Here is a 25,300-nt window from a genome sequence, read left to right as displayed (position 1 = left end):
TTTATGGAATATTTGTAACACAAGAATTTTTCATGTAGTCAAATCTTTGTTCTTTTCTCTTTTGGCACCTGGATTTCTTATTTTGCTTTCCATTCTTCTTACAACTGTTTAGGTAGATGCTTATTTTTCTTTCCTTATATGGGAAAAATATGAAAGAGCTAAAACAAAAAATAGGCTAAGAAGCTTGAAACATTTGACTATTTTTTTACTCTTCTTATAATCTGCATATACAGAATACTGTATTAAGATTTAAGACTTTTGTGTGTTTTATGTCTCTTTAACATAATGACACATCGAGAATTAGTAAGCTGTGTGGGCTGGACTACTGCTGAAGAACTGTATTCATGTAGTGATGATCATCAGATTGTGAAGTGGAACTTGTTAACTAGTGAAACAAGTCAAATAGTAAAGCTGCCTGATGATATTTACCCAATAGATCTTCACTGGTTTCCGAAAAGTTTAGGCACAAAGAAACAAACTCAAGCAGAAAGCTTTGTCCTCACAAGTTCTGATGGTAAGTTTTTCTTTTTGTTGTTGTTGTTGTTGTTGTTGTTGTTGCTATTTCTTGGGCCACTCCCGCGGCATGTGGAGGTTCCGAGGCTAGAGGTTGAATCGGAGCTGTAGCCACCGGCCTACGCCAGAGCCACAGCAACGCGGGATCCGAGCCGCGTCTGCAACCTACACTACAGCTCACAGCAACGCCGGATCGTTAACCCACTGAGCAAGGGCAGGGACCCAACCCGCAACCTCATGGTTCCTAGTCGGATTCGTTAACCACTGCGCCACGACGGGAACTCCTGATGGTAAGTTTTTAATAAATGTTATAATAAATGTTTAATAGATGTTATAATACATCTTTGTATTTAAAAGTATAGCATTTTAGTACAACTTATGTTTTGAGTTGTTTATCCATTTCCTATGTAGTCAGCTGGCTTTGTGTAAAGACTGTGAAACTATTGTCATAGAAGAAACTGAATTAAACTGACATGAGCTGGGATTGAATCTGAATCTTTGGCTTTACTTTTTCTGTCCTCACAGGAATTGTTATGCTTTTATCAATTTTGGTTTCTCATTTCTTTGAATGTAGCTATATAACATAACCACAGTAAAAATATATGGATACAACACACACTCATTTAGTAAGCTATCTATTAGTATTGTCTTTATTTTTTAGTATATGTTAGGGGATTTATTTAATTTGACTATAGCTTTATTATTGGTGAGTCAAAAGCATTATTTTTCTATGTTTTAAGGGAATGTTTTTATTTTCTTAGAAACAGCTTAAAACTCTTTCAACTGTATTACTTTACCTACTGTATCAGTTAAGAGTACATTTATCAAAAGTATCAGAAACTTACTTGGTTAAGTTATGTGCAGATGCAGCCTTTGGTTTACTTAGCTCTAGGGATAGGTCTTTAAGCACAGCTGCATCAGGCCCCTGTTCTCACCATCTCTTGAATAGGCTGTCCCCAGGTGAGCATGATGGCAGCCAGCAGCCCAAGGCTGATCTTACAAGAAAAGTCAGCAGAGAGAGTGCCTCTTAGTATCTCTTATAGTCAGGTTGCAAAGAGATTCCAAGACAAGCTTGGGTCATGTTCCCATCACTGAGTGAATCACTTTAGCCAAGGGAATTGGACAGTGATTGTCTGAGCAAGCACTGTGTGGGCCTCAGGCTGCTGTGGTAAGGGAAGGAGAAGGAGAAGAGGGCTTTTGTAACCACAGCAGAAAAGGGATGTTATGGCAGATAATCCTGTCAGTTTCCAGTTCTCTTAAAGACAGAATTTTTAACTTTATTTTTCTGAATCTTGATTAATTGAGATACTCTATGGAAGTTTTTAGTACAGTACCTAGCGCTTGGAAGATTGACTCTGAACACATCCAGAATTTAGTTTATCTCAGATGATAAAATGAAAGGTTGACTTAAAAAAACTTCTTAATTTTGGTATAATTTCACATTTATAAAAAGGCTGTAAGAATTGTGCAGTATACTCCTGCAAAAAATCCTTTATCCAAATTCACTAATTGTTTAACATTTTGTCCCATATACTTTATCATTGGTGCTCTTTATCTACATATGTGTGCACACACACGCACACATGCACATACACACATTTTTTTTTCTGAAACATTTAAGGGTAATTTACAGACATGCCATTTTAACCATAAATACCTCAATGCATTTCTTAAGAACAAGGATTTTCTGTTACTTAACCACAATACATTGATCAAAATCAGGAAATCTAACATTGATGTAATACCGTTATCTAATCTGCAATTCATATTCAAATTTTAACAGTTATCCTAATCATGTCTTTTATAGAAATATGCTTTTTTTGGTACAGAATAACACGTTGTTTTTGTCCTATCTTTTTAGCCTCCTTTAATTTGGAGCATCTCCTCAGTCTTTCTCTTATGATCTTGACTGCTTGAAGAATATAGGCCTGCTGTTTTTATAGAATTTCCCCAGTTGATGTTTGTCTGATGTTTCTTCATGTTTAAATTCACTTTATACATTTTTAGCAGCAACACTTAAAGCATCAGATTGGAAGATTCATGATGCCGGTTTGACCCATTGTTGGTGGCATTAACTTTGATTACTTTGAAAAGTTGTGTTCACTAAATTAATTTACTGTAATTCTTTTTCCTTCTAATAAATAATTTCTGAAAGGATACTCTCAGACTGTGTAAAAATATTCTTTTCCTCCTTAAACTTCCTCCCACTATCTTAGCATCCATTGATGATTCTTGGCTGAATCATTTATTACTAAGATGGTTGCCAAAATGGCGATTTTTTTTAAACTCCACAATTTCTTCTGTATTGATCAACTGGTATTCTACTGCAAGGAAGAGCCCATTTTTTTTTGTTTGTTTGTTTACTTATGTCAGATTAGACTTATAAACTCTTATTTGTTGATCATCATGTTACTATATTTAAAAAAAAATTTTTTTGGCTGTACCCGGGGTATGTGGAAATTCTCAGGCCAGGGATTGAACCCATGCCACAGCAGTTATCCAAGCCATAGCAGTGACAACGCTGGATCCTTTACCCACTGAGCCACCAAGGAAGTCATATATTTGAAATTTTTGCTGTTAAAGTTGTCTCAGATCTGGCTGGTTGGAACTCCGTCAAGCTAGCTCCAAAGAATTTTTGGGGGGGGTCGGGGGCGTGGGTGGGTATGTTTCCTCATCATTTTTTGAGCACTTCTTTGCTAGCACAAGATGTTCCAGACCATTTTGTACTTTCCTAGTTCCAGCTCCCTCATCAGCCATTTCTCTAAGGAGACTTGTCTTTTTGGGGCGGGGGGGGGGGAGGGGGTTGCGGTGCTTAATGGTATTTAAAAGCCGAGAGGAGGCATTCCTGACATGGCGCAGCAGAAACGAATCCAGCTAGGAACCATGAGGTTGTGGATTCGATCCCTGGCCTCGCTCAGTGGGTTAAGGATCTGGCATTGCTGTGAGTGGTGTAGGTTGCAGATGCGCTTGGATTTGGCATTGCTGTGGCTCTGGCGTAGGCCGGCGGCTACAGCTCTGATTGGACTCCTAGGCTGGGAACGTCTGTATACCAAGGGTGCAGCTCTAAAAAGCAAAAAAAAAAAAGCCAAGATGAGAGCACCAGGTGTGCTCATTTCACTGGGTGTGTGTTTTCTTCAAGGCCCTTTCAGAGGACAGAGCTAAGAAATAACCTAAGCATATATTAAAAACAGGTGTTATCTGGTGGTGCATTGGGTTAAGGATCCCATGTTGTCACTGCTGTGGCTCTGGTTACAGCTGTGGCGTGGGTTTGATCCCTGGCCCAGGAACTTCCACATGCCACATTAAAAAAAAAAAAAGGTAACATAACATGCCACAAATTGATGTGGGAACACGAGAGAACCAAAGCAGAGTAGTTGAATATTTTCTCTTAGACTTGAATGAGGGATATCTGGGATTTTGTGAAACAGAAGGCATAGGATGATAGTTCAAAGAAAAGAAGTGGAAGAGTAGAGTAAGACAGCAAACAGAATCCAGAAATGAAAAAGAAATGTTCAAAAAAAGAAAGTGGATGCCATCAGAAGGTCAAGGGGTTTCCTTCAAGATAAACATCTGAGGTCATTTTATATATCAGTGCTGTATTCTTTGTTAGCCATATACTATAAAAAAGTACTATTCTAGTTTAAAATATATATTCAGTATGAGATATACCCTCAACAGAATTTTAAGTGTACAATGCTATTTAATAATTTTTACGTAAGAATTTTTTATAGTTTTTAAGAGTAAGCACAATGTTGTACACCAGATCTATAGGACTTTTTCGTACTGTATGATGTTAACCCAGTGCCTAAAAAAAATTTCTTCAAGATTTAGTTAATTGCTTAGGAGGTTCCCTCTTCTAGTTGGCACCAACTTTCTTCTCTTGATTTTTCTCCCCCAAGACTGGCAAAAAAGTTTACAGTTTTTGAGTTTGCTCATCACTCTTCCAATGTTCCCTTTGTCACACCCCCTCCCTCCTCTGTGTTAGTGGTAACATTCAAAATGCGTAGGATTTGAGGGCAGGTCCTAAGATACATAAAGCAGACTTTTGCCGAATATTTTGTCTCACCAATAATTCTCTTTTCAACCTTATTACCTCTTATTGAATATTTCATACAGCTGTATCCCACTATTTCAAGGAGCTATTTCTTTAACAATGTATTAAAAGATTTTACATTTAAAAAAGAATTTTTTTAAATGCATTAGGGGAGCTGCTATGTAAAGGAATTCTGACAAAGTTTTTTTTTAAAACCAGTAAACACTTCTTAAGTTTAGTGAAAGTTGAATTTTATATACATTGTATTAGATATCTTAAAGTAATCCTCATATTCTCTGATTAGTTAATATGTACATTTTTAAATCCCACTTTAAAAATAATTTATGTGTTCATTTCTTTTTATCAGAAGTTAGTGGTTACAAGTCTCTGTGACTTTTTGCAACCTTCTGCTAAAACATTTCTGCTATTAAGCAATCTGCAAAAGTGCTCATGTGTCCTTTCTTCTAACACCCTATTCCAACCCTTCTCATGTTTCCATGGACATTTCTTTTTCTTTTTTTTTTTTTTTTGCTATTTCTTGGGCCGCTCCCACGGCATATGGAGGTTCCCAGGCTAGGGGTCCAATCGGAGCTGCAGCCACCGGCCTACGCCAGAGCCACAGCAACGCGAGATCCGAGCCGCATCTGCAATCTACACCACAGCTCACTGCAATCTACACCACAGCTCACGGCAACGCCGGATCGTTAACCCACTGAGCAAGGGCAGGGACCGAACCCGCAACTTCATGGTTCCTAGTCGGATTCGTTAACCACTGAGCCACGACGGGAACTCCTCCATGGACATTTCTGAAGGCATTTCTAATTTTAAGAAATGTTTCATATAATTTTAATCTACTTCCTTTGTTCTTTTTCTCTTTAATAACATTTTTTCCTTTTAGTTTAATATATCTTTTATTTAATGAGAGATTAATTTTTAAAGAATTTTATATATTTATTTATTTTGGCAACACCTGTGGCATGTGAAAGTTCCCAGGCCAGGAATTGAACCCATGCCACAGCAGTGACCTGAGCCACAGCAGTGACAGTGTCGGATCCTTAACCACCAGAGAACTCCAATTAGAGATTAATTTTATACCTCAGATTTTAAAAATGAACATATTTTAATCTAAATCATCTATTGTTTAATCAATAAATTGTGTCAATAAACTCAGTAAATGAATTGTATTGATTATATTCTCTTCCCAACCCCACCCCTAGCAAACAATTGGAACTAAATTATTTCTCTAGTTTGGTCTTGCATGGTTGTTTTTGTTTGTTTGTTTGTTTGTGTTTGGCTGTGCCTAAAGCATGTGGAAGTTCCCAGGCCAGGGCTCGAACCCATGCCACATTTATAACCAGAGGACAGCAGTGACAATGCCAGATACTTAACCTGCTGAGCCACGAGGGAACTCTCTTGGTCTTGCCTTTTTTAAAGGTTATGGAAAAGCTGGAGAGAAGAACAAAAATAGTTAAAAGGATAATTGTGTTTAAAAATATTTTTGATGTATCTAATCTTATGTTTATGCTTTATTCTGGGTGTGCTATTCAAGTCATTTGTAACTATTAGACAAATTACAAAGGCCAAAGATTTAGAGTGCCGAATCTATGCAAAGGGCTGACCTTAGTTGTCCCAGTATTTGTCTTCTTTGAGGTGATTGGAAGCAAGAATAATTTCAGTTCTTGTCAGAAAGTCAGTATTAGATATTTTAGGTTAGAAATATCATCTAAAAGTTCCTGTTGTGGCTCAGTGGATTAAGAACCCAACTAATGTACATGAGGACTTGGGTTTGATCCCAGGCCTTGCTCAGTGGGTTAAGGACCCAGTGTTGCTGCAAACCACAGCATAGGTTGCAGATGCAGCGTGGATCTGGCGTTGCTGTGACTGTGGCATAGGCTGGCAGCTGCAGTTCTTATTTGACCCCTAGCCCATTATCTTCTTTATGTCACAGGTGTGGCCCTAAAATTAAGAAAAAAGGAAAAGGGGGAAAAAAAAGAAAGAAAAAGGGGGAAAAAAAAGAAATATCAGTGATTTAAATATATAAAATTTCTAAAATACAGAATAGGCTGAGAGGAAATTTCTGGACCCTTCATTTCTGGTTCAAGAGTTATTTGCTTAATCTTTTTGGTGATAGATTCACTCATTGCATGCAATAATTTAGTATGTGGATATTCTGTGCTAGGCAATATGCTAACATTTAGTGAAACAGACTTGGATGAAGTAATGGCCACACCCTATATGTCATCTTTACAATTTCCTCTTTTGATATTTTTCCTCATTCTGTTTTCTCTGTAAAGCAATGCAGTAAAAAAACACATATCCTGGAGTTTGTATTGTGGCGCAGCGGAAACAAATCCAACTAGGAACCATGAGGTTGTGTGTTTGAGCCCTGGCCTTGCTCAGTGGGTTCAGGATCCAGCATTGCCGTGAGCTGTGGCGTAGGTTGGTAGGTTGCTTGCAGATGTGGCTTTGCTGTGGTGTGGGCCGGCATCTGTAGCTCTAATTCGACCTCCATGTGCCGTGGGTGCTACCCTAAAAAGCAAAAAAAAAAATACACACACACATATATATCCAAATTAACTTTAAGTTTGTCTCATAAAGACAGTAATAGCACAGTTGAATTCAAAGTAATCTTGTTATATTGAAAAATGACCCAGAAGTAAATATAAAACTAAAAGGAATATATGAGGAAAAGTAGATGGCAGTAGTGGTTGGTTAAATGAAGGAAAGGGGTGGTTTATTGATGAAACCCTGGAAAGAATCACAGCCCAATAAAATACTTACTGCTTTAATAATGTGCACTGTGTGTAAAAAGAGGGAATGACTTTGTTGGTGGGAATGGGTTGGGGGTCAGTGAAACAACTACAGGGTGCTGGGTGTAAAATATTTTAAAGCTGTCTGTATTTGAGGTCTTCAGAGAAACATTTTAAAGCCATCTTAAGCATCTGACTTAAATATATTTGTAATGAATTGTTAATATTAGGCCAAAATCTTAAGCCTTAAGTTAAAAATGAATTAAACCAAAATAAATCCTCTGAGGCAAAATTTGACTAGGCAAGCCACATTGTTCTCTTACTGCTGAATATATGTACTTTTTTTGATTTGGGGAAAAGTTTCTAATTCCACTGTACAGTTATTCCTCAGTATCCAAGAGGAATTGGTTCCAAGAATCCTGCAGATACCAAAGTCCACAGATGCTCAAGTCCCTTATATAAAATGGCATATAATTGCATACAACCTACACACATCCTTCTTCATCTCTAGACTACTCGTAATGCCGAATACAATATAAATGTTACATAAATAGTTGTAAATACAGTGTAAATGCTACGTAAATAGTTTCTGGTACAGGGCAAAATCAAGTTCTACTTTTGAAACTTGCTGGGATTTTTTTTTTTAATTGGTTGAGGCCAAGGATGCAGAACCTTTGATATAGAGAAGCAACTGTGTTTATTTAGTTTTTTCTATTATAAACTATATATGACTAGACTTATGATCATTCAAAACCACACTGATCTTTTTTTTGGCTTCCTGTAGCACTTACTCTTTTTGTACAGTTGATTTGTCCTCCCGACGTCTCATATAGTTTGCTTAGGTCCTTAAAGTTACCTCTTTTACTTTTGGCCTATGTATATGTGACCTTTGAGGACAGCAACCAAGTAATTGGCACAGTGCAAAATCAAAAAGGCAAGAATTTTAAAATTTGGTATTATCAGTTATTAAACAAGGAGGTCTTTAGAATTGGGATGACGCTAAAAGCTGTATACCTAAGCAAGCCAAAATCTAAGCCTATAAATGACTGCTTTCAAGGTTACAAAATTTAAACCTAAATAACCAGTCACAAACAGCCAACTAGGCTTTAAGCAGTATTCAATCAATAATATCCTTACTGCTCTTATACTTTTTCTCTATAAAAGCCTCTCCCTGAGCTCCTGTCAGTGGAGTGTTCTTAACCATTTGTGGTTTGGCACTGCTGAATTGGAATAGATTTTTGCACAAATAAACTCTGAATATGTTTTTAATATGTCTCAGTTTATCTTTTAACATCATTTAACTGTCTTGATTCCTTTCCTCCACACCTTTTCTAGCTTCTCTATAGCCTGTTTAAAAAAATAAAATCCAAGACTGCAAAACTTTACTTAAATGGATTTTTCTTAACATTCCTCTTGGCCCCCTTTGACCATATCCCAACAGAATTTATTGTCTGTCTGAGCTATCATAATGTTATATGTATATGTTTTTGTCATACCACTTGTTTCAAGGTTTTATAATCTTGTGCCTGTTTTCAAATAGATTTGTGTGTTCCTTGAGAGTAAGAATTACATTATTTGCCCTTGTATCTCTGATGCCTAGTACTATGCTAACTAGTCTAATAGTAGTTACTCAACAGGAATATTTGTTGACTGGATAAGTTAATTCAACAAAATAAACTTCTCAAGTATAATTTCTTTTAGGCAAATTTCATCTGATTTCTAAGTTAGGAAGAGTGGAAAAAAGTGTGGAAGCTCATTGTGGAGCAGTACTTGCAGGACGATGGAACTATGAAGGAACTGCATTAGTTACAGGTTGGTTATCTGCAAAAATGACACCTTTTAAATGAATTTCTTAAAGAAAAATTTTTAATTTTTTTTATCTTTTGTCTTTTGTCTTTTTAGGGCCACACCGGCGGTATGTGGAGGTTCCCAGGCTAGGGGTCTAATCGGAGCTGTAGCTGCCAGCCTACGCCAGAGCCACAGCAACGCGGGATCCAAGTCTCGTCTGAGACCTATACCACAGCTCATGGCAACACCGGATCCTTAACCCACTGAGCGAGGCCAGGGATCGAACCCGCCACCTCATGGCTCCTAGTCGGATTCATTTCCACTGTGCCACAATGGGAACTCCAAAGAAAAATTTTTTAAAGGAGCAGTATTTTCACTTTGCAATAGTCTATTGACTTTTATTGTTGTGGTACAGTGTTGTTCTAGACTGCTATATAATGTTGTAATTCAGAATGTCATTAGTTTTCTTATATGGCTTAAGGAGAATGTCTTGTCAAAGAAAGTTTTGGATAGTCAAGTATGGAGTAAATAAAAGCTTTAATTCTTTAAAATTCAAAATATTCTCTTTTAACTGACCTTTACTCCCTCTTCTATATCCTGTCCTACTGCAAGGATTTGTCACCTATTACCTATTGTTGCATAACAAATTATCCCAAATTTGGTGACTTAAGATAATAAACTTGTATTATTTCATAGTTTCTGTGGGACAGGCAACAGTTTAGCTGTGGGGTTCTGTCTCAGAATCCAGAAGTTGGATGGGGCTGGAGGATCTTCTAAGATGGCTTGCTCACATGACTGTTAAGATGAGGTCTGACTTCCTCTTTGTCTGTTGCAGGAGGCCTTACTTAGTTCCTTGCAACATGGGCCTCTCCATAAGTTTGCTTGAATGTTCTTACTTCCTCTATGACTGTAGCAGAAGGCCTTAGTTCATTACAACTGAGGCGTCTCCATAGGAATGCTTGAGTATTCTAACAACATGACAATTGGAGCTTCTCTCTGAGTGAGTCAAGAGAGAGCATGATAGAAGCCATACTATATTTTATGATTGACCCTTGGAAGTCATACTGTATCATTTCTACCTTATTCTAGTAGAAGCAAGTCACTAAGTATTACCCAGACTGAAGAGAGGATTGAGCTTTAGTTCTTTAAAGGGGGAATAATGAAGAATTTGTTTTAAAAATAATGTACCTATCCCCTCGGCCTTCTGTAGGACTTTATCAGTGAGTTGTCCCTTATCTTGACTGTTTTCTCAACTTCTCCTTTTCCAGTGTTTGTTTTTTCCAGTATATAAATATGCTCAGATGTCATCCATCTTGAAAATTGAAAAAAAAACATAAAAATCCCTCCTTTGACAAATAGCTTTCTAGCTACAATTTCCTTTTTCTTTCTTCCCCTTGCAGGCAAACTGTTCAAAAGAGTAAGCTTGGGGAGTTCCCGTCGTGGTGCAGTGGTTAACGAATCCGACTAGGAACCATGAGGTTGCGGGTTGGGTCCCTGCCCTTGCTCAGTGGGTTAACGATCCGGCGTTGCTGTGAGCTGTGGTGTAGGTCGCAGACGCGGCTCGGATCCCGCGTTGCTGTGGCCCTGGCGTAGGCGGGTGGCTACAGCTCCGATTCGACCCCTAGCCTGGGAACCTCCATATGCCGTGGGAGCGGCCCAAAGAAATAGCAAAAAGACAAAAAAAAAAAAAAAAGAAAAAAGAGTAAGCTTTTACTTCACTGCATTCAGTTCCCAACTCACTGGAATTTGGCTACAACTCTTCCTACACCGAAAGCACTTTTCTTAGAATTCTAGGATGGAGATTTCAGTGAAAATGAAAGCATTTTTGAATAATATAAGTCTACTAAGATTAATGGGAAAGTTTTTTGTTATGGAAGTTAGGCTACTTTGATAAACTTGTTTCAAAGTAATTTCAGTTAAGTTTTATAGTTGTGAAGCAATGTCATTTAATTATAGTAACTCATGTTGTGCATTAATACAGATACTGCTGATTTCTATAATCAAATTTAATGTTTAAATTTATTTCCTATACATAAAAAATCAATTATTTTCTCTTTATAGTTGGAGAAGATGGACAAATAAAAATCTGGTCTAAGACTGGAATGCTAAGATCAACTTTAGCTCAGCAAGGTATGTATTATAATCAATTAAAATGTCAACATTTTCCTGTAAAAACAGTTTAATATACTTCCTAAGACTGATTTTGTTCAGGTTCAGAATCTGATATTGCTCATTTCTATTTATGCATTTTCCTCTTACTTTCTAAGTTGCCTCATGGGCCATGGTAACTGTATTGTTTGAGCCAAGAAATCTAAGAAACTCTCAAGGGTTTTTTCTATATAAATGGATTTATAGGCTAATAATTCTATTTAAAATAATCTCAAAGCATTATGATCATATCCTATCTAGAATAGGATTGGGTGTCTAGTTAAGTAAATAATAATAGAAAATATTGCAGGGAGTTCCTCTCGTGGGGCAGTGGAAACGAATCCAACTAGGAACCATGAGGTTGTGGGTTTGATCCCTGGCCTTGCTCAGTGGGTTAAGGATCTGGCGTTGCCATGAGCTGTGGTGTAGGTTGCAGATGCGGCTCGGATCCCATGTTGCTGTGGCCATGGTGCAGGTCTGCAGCTACAGCTCCGATTCAAACCCTAGCCTGGGAACCTCCATATGCCAAGGGTGTGTCCCTAAAAATAAATAAATAAATAAAACAAAATAAAAAGAAAATATTGCAGTGTCCTGGTGGCTTAGTGAGTTAAAGATACGGCATTGTCACTGCTGCAGTGCAGGTTTAGTCCCCGGCCTGGGAACTGCCACATGCTGTGGGTGTGGGCAAAAAAAGGGTAGCAATAGAAAACATTGATATTATCTTCTTACTTTAAAAGTTCTGGGGAGTTCCCATCGTGGCGCAGTGGAAACAAATCTGACTGGGAACCATAAGGTTAAGGGTTTGATCCATGGCCTCGCTCAGTGGGTTAAGGATCTGGAGTTGCCACGAGAGGTGGTGTAGGTCGTAGACGCGGCTCGGATCTGGCGCTGCTGTGACTCTGGCGTAGGCCAGCAGCAACAGCTCTGATTAGACCCCTAGCCTGGAAACCTCCATATGCCGCTGGTGCGACCCTAGAAAAGACAAAAAGACAAAAATAAAATAAAAGTTCTAATGACTTATAATATTAGCGCCCTTTCTAAATTGTTGTGTATTTGATTTATATACTAATGGAGAGACACAAATACCCAGATGATTCAAAACTTGTTAAACTGTAACTACTTAGAGCAGCATCTTGTTTTTTTTTTATGTTAATTGTGAAGAAGTCGTCATTTCTGTTGGAATTTAGATTACATATGATTTTTCCCATGTAGCAGGTTTATTTTCCTAATTAGGTTTCCCTAGGAACAATAAAGCAGTTTTAATGTTGTCCTGAGCGCCTATCATATGATCTTCAGAGACAGGCTGCCAAAAAGCTTGCAGACTCTTCTTCAGAATTATGTGATAAAATTGTACTGTGAAACAACTCTAATAGCTGACTTCCAAAAATTTCCATATTTCATTTTTTATTTTTTTTTAACAGCTGCACTTGCAGCATATGGAAGTACCTGGGCTAGAGGTTGTATTGGAGCTGCAGGCCTATGCCACAGCCATGGCAACCAGATCCTGACTGCATCTGTGACCTACGCTGCAGTTTGCAACCACACTGGATCCTTAACCCACTGAGGGAGGTCAGGGATTGATTCCACATCCTCACAGAGACAATGTCAGGTCCTTAACCGGAGAAGCTACAGTAGGAACCCTGGGGTTTCATTTTTTAAATCATATTTGATCTTAGAATAGTGTTAAAATAGTTACATTTCTTTAGCTACACATTAACCAAATGTTAGCAAAGGTAACCATAAGAACTAGGTAGTAGTTATCTCCAGAGGTTAAATTTTGGCTGTAGATGATCTCCAAATAGAATATTTATCTGTGAGTAGAAAATTTAGAGTTCATAGAAACATTCATAAGTGGGTTTCAGTTTGGAAAAAATGTCAATTTATTATTCCTTTAGTAGTAAAATATACCTTTAAAAAATAAATTTTATTTAATCTTCTAGTAGCCGTGAGCTCGTGGCTTTACAATTTTGTTAGAGCTAATTTTTTGGCATTCTCACTTTATGATGTCTGACTTATGAGCAACTACAGAATTCTTTTGTAGAGATCTTCATAATCACCTGGAGCTGGGGCTGCAGTTGTTTTCAGCTGTTGCTGCTGCTGAGACATAACTTTTTTTCCCTTTCTTTTCTCTTTTACTGGATATATTATCTACAGGAGACACAAATCTTCAGAGAAATTTTGAAAGCTTATCTCACTACCCACTATAGTAATCTGAATTCTTGCCTAAGATCCTCCACCAGTCACCTCCTAAGGCTCCTTCTCTTTCTTTAAATTCTTCTCAATCATTTCCTTCCCTTTTATTACCCCTTGGATATACCATTTTGGACTTTCCAAAGTCTAAAGTTGAAACTTAGAATAAGTTGTTTAATACAAACATTGTTAATCATAGTGCTATTGGTTTAGTACTGTACTTTACCTATATAATGGGTCTGGAAACCACCTTGCTACTTATTTCACTCTTACAGAGAAAATGCATTTAAAATTCCCAAACTTGCAGAGGTAGATTGGAAGTCCAATATATTCATAAATTAAGGTTTTTGTATACCTCAGAGGTCATAAGCAGTTGGCCTGTGGGCTGACTCTAGCCCACTAGCATGGTACAGGTTCAATATTAAAAATTAGGTTATTTTACGTACATATTTGGACTTGTGGTATCTTTTGAAAAATTGTAAGAGCTGGTAACATTAAGTCTGCTTTCCAGAATAAATATAATCAGCTGGAATTCAGTAGCGGCTCATTTTTAATTGAATTTTAAGTTTACTCTGCATACTTCACTCATTTATATTACGTGGTAGAACACATCATAAATCTCTGAAGGGATTTGGGTTTGCAGATTTTATTTTCAATAATAGTGATCATAAAATTTGATTGTATGTGCCTTGCAGGGAGCACTTAAATCTTTTTAAATTAAATTGAATTTTTTTTTTGGCCGCTCCATGGCATATGGAGTTCCTGGCCCAGGGATCAGATCCAAGCCACAGTTGTAACCTGCAAATCCTTAACCCACTATGCCAAGGCAAGGGATTGAACCTTGCATCCTGGTGCTGCAGAGACACTGCCCATCCCATTGTGCCATAGCAGGAACTCCTTTATTTTATTTTATTATTTTATTGTTATTCATATTATTATTTTTAGGGCCACACCTGGGGCATATGGAACTTCCCAGGCTAGGGGTTGAATTGGAGCTGCAACTGCCAGCCTATACCACCGCCACGGCAACTCTTGGATCCAAGCTGCATCTGCTACCTATGCTGCAGCTTGAGGCAATGTGGGATCCTTAACCCACTGAGCAAGGCCAGGGATCAAACCTGCATCCTCATGGATACTAGTGGGGTTCTTAACCCACTGAGCCACAACAGGAACTCCTCCTTTATTTTTAAGTATTGATTTTTAATAGATACTACATTCACATGGTTCAGAATTTAAAGCATAAAAAAGGATATAAAGTTGTCTCTCAGTATTACCCCTATCTTCCAGGCCTTTCAGAAAACATTCCCACAGGCAGCTGGAGTTACCATTTTTTTGTGTGGCAAAAGGTTTTTTTTTTTTTTTTTTTTTTTTTGCCTTTTAGAGCCGCACCCACTGCATGTGGAGGTTCCCAGGCTAGGGGTCTAATCAGAGCTACAGTTGCCAGCCACAGCCACAGCCACAGCAACGCCAGATGCAAGCCACCTCTACAACCTACGCCACAGCTTACAGCAACTTAACCCACTGAGCGAGTGGGATCAAACCCGCAACCTCATGGTCATTGTTCTTAGTTGGATTCATTTCCACTGCACCACAGATGGGAACTCCGCAGATGTCTTCATATATTATTATTTTTTTATAAACAAGTAGTTGCATACCATATCTATTATAGTATTCTCCTTGCTTTTTTTTCACTTGAATGGTGAACTATCTCGGAGATACTTGCATAGTAAATTAAAATCTTCCTCAAGTTATTTTCCAAAGTGAATATACCATTTTATATTCCTACTAGAAATATATGAAGGTTTCAATTTCTCCAGATCTTCAATACTTGTTATTGTTTGTGTTATCATTAATCATCCTAGTGACTGTAAAGTATAGGTGTCTCATTGTATTTTTTTAATTTCTTTAACTTAAAAAAATTATTTTATGGTTGCACCCACAGCACATGGAAGTTCCTGGGCCAGGAATTGAATCTGAGCTGCAGCTGTGACCTATGCTGCAGCTGGGGCAATGCCAGGTCCTTTAACCCACTGTGCCAGGTCAGGGATCCAACCCATGCCTCTGCAGTGACCTGAGCTGCTGCAGTTGTATTCTTAACCTACTCTGCTATAGTGGGAACGCCCTCATTGTAGTTTTGATTGGCATTTTCCGGATGGCTAATGATGTTGAGCCTCCTTTCATGTGCTCTTTGGCCATTTGTAGATCTTTGGAGAAATATTTATTAAAAATCCTTTGCCCATTTTTATTTTACTTAAAATTTTATTATAGTTGGTTTACAATGCCTTCGCACATTTTTTAATTGGGCTGTCTTTTTATTGTTGACATGTAAGAGTTCTTTATATATTCTGGTTAATGGACTTACTGGATATATGATTTGCATCTTGGATATGTGATTTCACCATTCTGTGGGTTTCTTTTTCCCTTTCTTAATGATAACTTCTGAAGCATGAAAGTTTTGATGAAATTCAATTTATCTATTTTTTTTTATTTGGTTGTTTCTACTTTTAGTGTTATATCTAAGAAACTACTGCCCAGTCCAAAGTCATGGAGATGTACACCTATATTTTCTTCTAAGAGTTTTATAGTTTAAGTGCTTATGTTTAGGTCTGTGATCATTTTGAGTTAGTTTTTGTGTTTGGTAGTTATTTTGGAGAGGTTGGATGGTGCTGTTTTTTTTTTCCTTTCTCCCAAATAGATAAATAGGATTCTATTAAAAGCTAAAATACAGATTATGTCATATGGTATGAGTAATTTCATTATATATTCATCTAATCATGTAGTAGTGTTTTACATCAACATTCCAAATAGCTGTAATTTCCTTAACGTCAAATAGCTGTGAAATTGCTAATTATTTTTATCCTATTTGAAGCTTAGTTATTGTTCTCACTCAAGGTTATGTTAATTATGAGATTAATGAGCAAACTAAATTAGGTAGATTTTATCTTAGTTAACCTATTGGTCTTGCTTGCTTGCTTGCTTGCTTCCTTCTTTCCTTCCTTCCTTTCTTTCTTTTCTTGGCTGCACCCAAGACACATGGAAGTTCCCAGTCTAGAGGGTGGAATCAGAGCTATAGCTGCTGGCCTAGGCCACCACCACAGCAACACCGGATACCAGTAACATCTGCAACCTATACCACAGCTCAAGGCAACGCTGGGTCCCCGACCCACTGAGCGAGGGCAGGGATCAAACTTGCATCCTCATAAATAGTAGTTGGATTTGTTTCCACTGTGCCACAGCAGTAACTCCCCTATTGATATTTCAACTGAATAATCTGGTGTCTTTTTCTAGATTAAGGATTTGATGTTGTAGCTCAACGGAAACAAACATAACTAGTATCCATGAGAATGCAGGTTTGATCCCTAGCCTCGCTCAGTAGGTTTAGGATCTGGCATTGCTGCGAGCTTTGGTGTAGGTCACAGATGTGCTTGGATCTGGCATTGCTGTGGCTATGGTGTAGGCTGGCAGCTGTAGCTCCAATTCAACCCCACATCCTGGGAACTTCCATATGCTACAAGCTCAGCCCTAAAAAGAAAAGAATAACAAATTCACTATAGAACTGTGCTTCTACTTTTTGATCATTGGTGCCACCCATACTTTCCTGATAAGGCATAGACTTTTCATTTTTTATCTCTGGGAAAAATCATTAGAGAAGTTAAGTTATAATTACATTAACCCTGAAGGAAAATCTCTAGTTTTTTTTTTTTTTTAAGGGCCTCTCCTACGGCATATAGAAGTTCCCAGGCTAGGGCTTGGATCAGAGCTACAGCTGCTGGCAAACACCACCGCCACAGCAACTGCCAGATCCAGGCTGCATCTGCGGTCTACATCATAGCCTGTGGCAAGCCAAAGCCTTAATCCACTGAGCGAGGGTCAGGAATCAAACACACATCATGGGTACTAGTTGGGTTCTTAACCTGCTGAGCCACAGTGGGAACACCTGAAAATCCCTAGTTATTTAAAAGGTTTGCTTGATTTATTACAGACTACAGGTTTTAGGGTGATTATAAATCTGAACTACTGAGAGCTAAATGCTAAAGGCTCAGGTAAAAAGACCAAGGGAGGTGAAGGTGGGGGATTCCTGGCTTCTTTGAGGAGAAAAACTAAATTTTGGCACAAAAATGAAATAACATAAGCTTAAATTATATTGTAAAACTTGAAATTATGTAAACAATGTTGAAATCATCCTGTGATTTTTACATTTTTATGTTAATGGTACTTATTCTTTGGTTAATAGAAAAATTCCTGAATTCATTTCTTGATAATTGGAACCAGATATAAAAAGTTATTTTTCCTTATTAGAGTAAAATAATGTGTAGGCTGAGGATAATTATAAGGAAGCCCTCCCTATCTGGTTACATTGTATATTTTATTATAGGTTAAAATTGGAAGAAGTTAATACTGCAGATCTTTAAGAACATTTCCCCCATACCAAATTCAGATGGAAGCATGAGATGACAAAACATGGAACCTGTCTATAATGAATTTAGTAAACATAAGGCAGAATGAGCTCATTGCTTTAAGACATTGTGGGGGGACAGGAAGGCGGAGATGAATGCTTTGGGGGAAAGAAAGCATCAGAAAGGCTTCCTGACAAATATTGCAGCATCTCTTGATTGGGCTTTGAAGGATAAGGAAATTAGGTAAGGAAATGGGCTCGTTGGCAATAAAGTGAAATCTGTGGAGGAAGTTAGATGATCCAAGGCGTGGAGGCAGAATGGCATCAGGCATGGAAGTGAGATGGGTGAGAGCAATCCCTTTGGGCCAGCATGTAGGCTGTGTGAGGGATGGACCTGCCAGGGGGACCAAGACATGATAGTCTCAAATACTAAATGAAGGGGGTTGGAGTTTATTCTATAAGCATATAAAATCTTTAAAAAAAAAATGGGAGTTCTGCTTGTGGCTCAGCGGTAATGAACCCAACTAATTATCTATGAGGACTCAGGGTTTGATCCCTGGCCCTGCTCAGTGGATTAAGGATCTGGCATTGCTGTGAGCTGCAGTATAGGCTGTAGATTTGGCTCAGATTCCCCCCGCCCCCGCCCCTGTTGCTGTGAGCTGTGGTGTAAGTGGCAGACGTGGCTCGGATCCTGGGTTGCCATGGCTGTGGCATAGGCCAGCAGCTGCTTCAATTGGACCCTAGCCTGGGAACTTCCATATGCCACCGGTGTGGCTCTAAAAAGACAAAAAACCAAACCAAAACAAAAAAAAAAACTTAAAAAAATGAGCAGGTGAGTAAGAAATAAGACCTATTTTTTTTTGTTTTTTTAGGAAGATTATCTTAGCAATAATATATATTAAATTAGAGGAGGTAGATGTTAAATTTGGGTGGCTAGTATGGAGGTTACTGAAATGCTAATGTGCAGCAAAGCTTGAACAGAGGCAGTGATGAGAGTAGTTGAAAAAAAGTGAATAGTTCTCAGTGGCTGAGAGGAATGGATAGCCCTGTAAGAGGTAAAGAATTAGGACGGAAGAATAAATGATGGGTATATGTGGAGGAATGATATACGAATATGTAGAGTTGGAAGTTCTGTCATGTCTTTGGGGCAAGCGGAAATGTGTTAGAGGTAAAGGTTGAAATATTAATGTGAGAGTCACTTACAGAAAGGTAAAAGGTGAAGCTATAGGGGAAGGTGAGGTCCCCAAGGGAGAGGTGACTGAGGATAGAAACTCTTTTAAAGAAACAAATGCCTTCATTTAAGCCTTTTTTGCTGTACTGACCCAGTGACATATACAACCAAAAAGTTGTTTTTTGAGGAATAAATCCCACTTGATTACTTGTTAGTACGTGCCCCTGTAAATAGAATGAAAGGGCCATAATTCTTTGTTTTTTGAATTCTTCGTGTGTGTGTGTGTGTATGTGTGTGTGTTTGAATTTTTAATGATTTGGCAACCAAAAGAAATTGAGTGCCTACCACCATGAACAACACAATAACAAATGGTTGCTTATTGCATTACAAAGTAGCAGTAGTAGTAACTAACAGATCAGTGTTTCTATAGTGCCAAACTCTGCTCCAAGTTCTTATATTCACTCATTGTAGACCTATATTGCACTCAAGGCAAAGATAGCTAATGCTTCATTGTAACAGTGAAAAGTTTTTTTTCAAAAGCATTCTTAAAAACATGCAAAAACAACATTTTTAGGGGCTACCTTTTAGTATGAATGTGAAAAACATGGTATATTTGACCATGTACTTCCTTAAAGCAATTGAAATACATTTTTGTCTCCTCTTCTGTGGTTTAAAATGCCTTCAACATGTTGAAAGAATTTAGATAATTTGTTTTACAGAGAGATAAGGGTCTGACATTTAACACAACCCCAGGTGCATGTGGTTTCTTAAAAAATGTCAAAAAGGTCACATGATCTCAGTGTACAAAGTCAGAAAAACAAGATCTTTTTGAGCCTTAGCTGAAATGGAACATAAATAAAAATTCCCAATATACAAAGCAAGAAATTAATTGTTATAAAACTATTTTTGGTTTTGGTCCATTTTTTGTTAATAATGAAATTAATTACATCTTATTACATAATTTGGTAAACTTTTTGTTGTAAAGTTTTCTAACCTGAAGGCTATATTATTACTTCCATACTGACTTTGCAAAGTAAAGTATATGTAGCACTGGGATAATTCAGTACATTTTAAAAAACATTTTAAATATTAAGCTTTTTTTCAAATGCTAGTGAGATGAGTTTTTATTACAGGGATCATTATTTTCTTTATGAAGCTAATTCATCTACCTTCAATAATGATCTTTTCCAGAACCACTGAAATCAGAGGTTGCATAGTGATAAAAACATTCATATATACAATAGTTTCACACTTAACATTTTATTATAAATATAAAGAGTGAATATAATTAAGAGTTCTCTTAGTTCTTGATGTTATATCTATTTAGAATATTCGTGGTTAAGATAAGGACTTAGCTGCTGATCTTATTTTAGGATTGCTTATTTATCATAAACAATTCCATATTAGTTTTTTTGATGGAAGGAATGTGGTTAAAAACCACATGTTATAACAAAGGAATTACTTAAAATTTCCTCTATAAGCTTATTTTTTAATTCTGTATGTTTCTATACTTTTTTTAAACGTTATTATTGTTTTTAAAATGTTGTATAAGCAGGAAATGAATAATCTTCATGTCCCAATAGGGGAGATAAGTATTCTGAAGATTTATAAGGTTTATAAACAAGGAAATGGTTACACAGCTGACTTAATGGGGCCACAGATTCAATGTTAAGGAGGACATAAGCATCCCTAGCTCCTCATCCTATACCCCAAACCATGCCTTTTACCACGACTAAAAGGCTAGACTACATCCTGTATAACTCAGTGGGAGTTGTGTTTACTGAATTATTTCTTTGGGGGTAGATGTTTGTCATAGTTTGTATACACTCAGGAAAATGTAATTAATGTAATTTAAAATGTAATTAACCATGAAGATTTGATGGTCTATAATTAAAATATATAAATTTACTTTTTTGCACAATAATTACATCTGTAATAATGGAAATAAAGAAGGCACCTATAATTCTACCACTTTTTTCCCCTGCTCCCTTACATTCCTCACCAAGAATCACATTTGGAATATCTGGAATTTTGATTTACATTTTCTGGGGAGTTTGAGTTGAAAACTCTTTTCATTTGGAGATTTATTTTGAAGCCTAGGTCAGCTCCTGGCTCTGCCAGAGAATGTTCCAAGAAAATGTTCTTACCAAGTATGGAAGAAGTGCCTTCTGAGGTCAGCCATCTCATTGGCCATCTGTAGGTTCTTCTGATATAGGACAATCCTAGGTATCACTGACTGAACAGAATATTTAGACCCAATATAATATCTGACTTATGCCATGGAAGAAATGCTTCAGGAGATTTTTGGACTAAGTCTAAATCAGACTTCCTAAGTCCTGCAAACCACTGAGACTTGTTCACAATTGAATTATTTTTGGTGGGGGGAAAAATGACATGAAAGGAGCATGGTGACACTTAAACACAAGCATTTATCTTACTAAAATTTACTCCCTGTTGATTACTGATTACTCCCTGTTGATTAGCATCAGTTGGCTTCTCCATTTAAATAAACAAACCTTACTGATTGCTACCAAATTTTCAGGTTAGGATTTCATTTTACTGAGAATGTAAATTCCTTAAAGATTTATTCATTCACAAAAAGTCAACTGCTACAATAGTCTGACTTAGGAATCCTAGACAATTTTTAAAAGCTTGGTTTTATAAATATAAATGGGTTAATATTTCATTAATTATATAACCTTGATTCACTTTCCTAATGGATAGATAACTGGGTCAGATAGGGGAGTATAGATAATTTATTGCTCTCAATTGATGTGGTATTGAAGTATGCTCAAATGAAGTATTGCCTTTCAGAAGACATTAGGTAATCTAGAAAGTATTTGAGTTAAAAAATACCTAAATCCTAACTCTAGGATTCCTCTGCTAGGAATCTCTAAATTCCTATCCTAGGACAATGAAAACAGTATGAAATTTAATGTCGTTTATAGTATGGTGGGTAAATCATACTTGTACCTTTCCCCTAGAAGTGGAGTCAACATTATGCTGGTGATATCTTAGCCTAACTTTCAGGCCGAAGCCATACTTAATAGATAGCAAAACTTTCCCTAACCTCATATTTACTTTGCGTTTTTATGAATTCATAGACGAGAGAGAGAGGTTATTCGGGGGGCAGGGTAAATTTTGTCCATTAGACTACTGTTTAAGCAGCAAATGAGAGGAAGTTCTGTTGCCTGCAGCAGCATCAGGAATGGGAATTAATCTATCAGGTGAGCATGCCATGTGTATTTTTGTATGGAAAACTTAAATCAACTTATGCATTGAGTTAAACACTGATGACTGTTTTGTTTTGGGGTAAATTATGCTCAGAGACAGAGATTGTCTTTGCCAATATTTTGTTTAACACAGGTTTACTGTAGTAATTATAATAATTTCATATGCAAATAGCATACTGGATAATGTCTCTTAATAAGCCAATAAAGAAAATACACACTAAACCAATGATAAATAAAGCAATAAAGTCCAAGTTTAGTTGAAGTATACCTTTCTACTAGTTGGCTCTCAGAAGATGGATGCACGAGCTGAAGTCACAAAAGCAAAAGTCAATTGTTGCTGTTGGAGCACGTTGCTAGGGAACAAAGACTCAGGTGTTGACCAGCTAAATGATCTTGACTGGGCTGCCACTCTGTTTTCACCATTGCCAATAAGGGGTCTTACCCTGACAAGAGCTAATGCCCCTAGGTCTTCAGAGAGCTATTTAGATCAGCAGAGTTGCCTTGCTGAGGCCAAGCATTCTCAGTCCTCACTGCTTCTGGGTATTTATAGTCTAAATGTCCCCTCCCATAGTTGCTTCTCCATTTGTTCTTATTGATCACCCCCAGTGGTGTTCCTCAGCAGCTGAACCACAGAATGCTTTATCAGCAACTTCAGATGTCAATGAGGATATCCTGACCCAACACCTTCACTCTTTTTTTTTTTTAAACACCTTCGCTCTTATGGCAAAACAGCTTTCCTTATAAAAAACAACCTCATTTTTGTCATGAAATGAGTGGATTTGAAATCATACCAAACCACTACACAATAGCTGTTGATGATGGGAAATGATAAATCATGGCCTGATACCTCTTTATATCTTAAAATAATGAGGTGTATTTATTTTATGTATTTCTGTAGCATGCTCTTGAATTCCTTAAAACTCCACATTTTCTCAGCAAGATCAAAATTAGTAAAAATATAGTTTATCAGTTGCTCGCTGTAGATTTTGAATGGTCAATATTGACCCAGTCTGTGTTTCAGTATTAGACTGTATATTCTGTTTGGATGGGCTGTTGAATAAGGAGGAAATGACACCCCATATTGCTTTTTTGATTTTCTTAACAATTTTCCTTTATATAAAGCATAATAACTAAAGCTTATCAGTTTTTTTTTTTCTTTTCCTTTTTATAGGAACACCAGTGTATTCAGTAGCATGGGGCCCTGATTCAGAAAAGGTTCTTTACACAGCAGGCAAGCAGCTGATCATTAAACCTCTTCAACCAAATGCTAAAGTTTTACAGGTACTTCTCAGGCATTTGTAAATTGCTATCAGTGTCTGGCAGACTGCTAAGTAAGAGGTCAGTTTCTTCAGAGTCCTTTCCTTCTGGGTGGTCTTGTTATAGTTAAGGCTTTTAACTGTGTGGTTTTATCAGCCTTTATTACAGAATAGCTCTGGCTATGTTTCCAACAAAGTTCACTTCCCCCTTATTCCAATTCGCATTACACCAGTAAGTTGCAAATGCGTCTTGAGTTACTAAATTGTCACATGATTTGGCGCAATATCCATCTTTAAGTTTATCAGAGTCATCCTCTCATGTATAGATTTGAAACAAAGCAAGACTAAATCGTAAAACTTTAAAAGCTTGTTTAGGAGTTCCCATTGTGTCTCGGCAGTAACAAACCCGACTGGTATCCATGAGGACGCCAGTTCGATCCCTGCCTTGCTCAGTGGGTTAAGGATCAGGCGTTGCTGTGAGCTGTGGTGTAGGTCGCACTCGCAGCTCGGATTCCGTATTGCTGTGGCTGTGATGTAGGCCGGCAGCTGTAGCCTGAGAACTTTCATATGCTGCAGGTGCAGCCCTAAAAAGACAAAAAATAAAAATAAAAAAATAAAAAGAGCTCTTTTCAACTGTGTTTTAAATCATCATCTCTAGGATCTTCCTCTTCCTCCTCATTGTCTGTTTAGTATCCTTGAGCTTAAATGAAGACCATAGAATTCATTTAATATTTTTAGAGTGGAGGAAAAGTCAGTGTAATGTTTAGAACAAATTGGATGTATATAATTTTACCAATTATATGGAAGCAAAACAATAGTGGCAGTTAAGACAGATCAGGGTAGGACAAGTCAATGGAAAACTTTTAAACCTATGTTTTGATAGGGGTTTTGACATTTGATTTCAGTGTTAAAAGGCAGAATCATTTTCTTCATATTTTGATAATGACACAGTGTAGTGTGGGTAATCAGAATAGTCTCTTTGGAGTTAGTCACTGGGGTTCAAATGTTCAGTTACTTGTATGTGACTTTAGGCAATTTATAGAAATATCTAGAGCCTCAGATTTCTTATTTCTTCAGTATGATGCTAATACCTACTTGATAGAATTGTTGTGAGGATTAAATGAGTTAAGTTGCAAAGTTATATGACGGTGCATATAATAAAAAAATTGAATGCACACAATAAGCATCCAATATAGAGTAGTTGTTATTATTGATGTTATGGTGCTATTGTATTATTTCTGCCTTTTAGTCAGCTTATAATAAATTAGAGCCCAAGGAGGCTAGTTAAAAGGTGTAATGACTAGGCCCTGGGTAGGGGATTTGGAGCTGCAGATTGACTGGCTACAGCAGGGATAAAAGTTTTAAAGAGAAATATCAGGTTTAACAGTTGCGTAGATACAGAATTTGGAGAGTAAGGACATAGAGGTGACTTTGAGGTTCCATATTAATAACTTCTTTGTAGACTAGGCTATACATATTCCATATAGTCAACATTCATTTGCATTTACAGTGCTCACAGAACACTCTGCTCAGAACTATGGAACAACAGAAAGAGAAGAAATGGGGCAAAGGGAAGAGCTAGGAAAGAGGACTGGCTTTAACGGCCTTTAGTCAAAGTCTTCCATACCACTTATACTCTGAAAATGTGCTTTGAAATTATATAGCAAAAACAAGCAAGATGAGTCTTTTATAATTTACAGTTTTCTGATTTTTTAGGTACCTGTAATCAGGCTTATATAAAAGAAACGCAGGAAGATTCTTATATCACCATTGATAAATTAAGTTATAGTTTTGTGGTTCAGTAAATCCTTTGGCCCAGGAG

At 37.3% G+C, this 25,300-nt stretch overlaps 1 protein-coding gene across 3 annotated transcripts in view; it reads left to right on the top strand.

Annotated features, from left to right (window-relative positions):
- Positions 1–25,300, top strand: part of IFT80 (intraflagellar transport 80) — a 134,810-nt gene that overhangs the window by 14,226 nt on the left and 95,284 nt on the right. For 2 of the 3 annotated variants that reach the window (XM_047785687.1, XM_047785686.1), the window contains exons 3-6: positions 293–514; positions 8,998–9,108; positions 11,146–11,214; positions 23,394–23,503. In XM_047785687.1, the coding sequence (XP_047641643.1) occupies positions 293–514; positions 8,998–9,108; positions 11,146–11,214; positions 23,394–23,503 (512 nt within the window). Of the gene's footprint in view, positions 1–292; positions 515–8,997; positions 9,109–11,145; positions 11,215–23,393; positions 23,504–25,300 lie in introns of those variants that run through there. The other variant, XM_047785688.1, reaches the window with a different exon arrangement.

This window comes from Phacochoerus africanus, chromosome 1, assembly GCF_016906955.1.
Source record: "Phacochoerus africanus isolate WHEZ1 chromosome 1, ROS_Pafr_v1, whole genome shotgun sequence".
In the NCBI taxonomy this organism is placed as follows: domain Eukaryota; kingdom Metazoa; phylum Chordata; class Mammalia; order Artiodactyla; family Suidae; genus Phacochoerus; species Phacochoerus africanus.
Note: the sequence above shows the minus strand (reverse complement) of the source record. Positions and strands in the feature narration are given on the sequence as shown.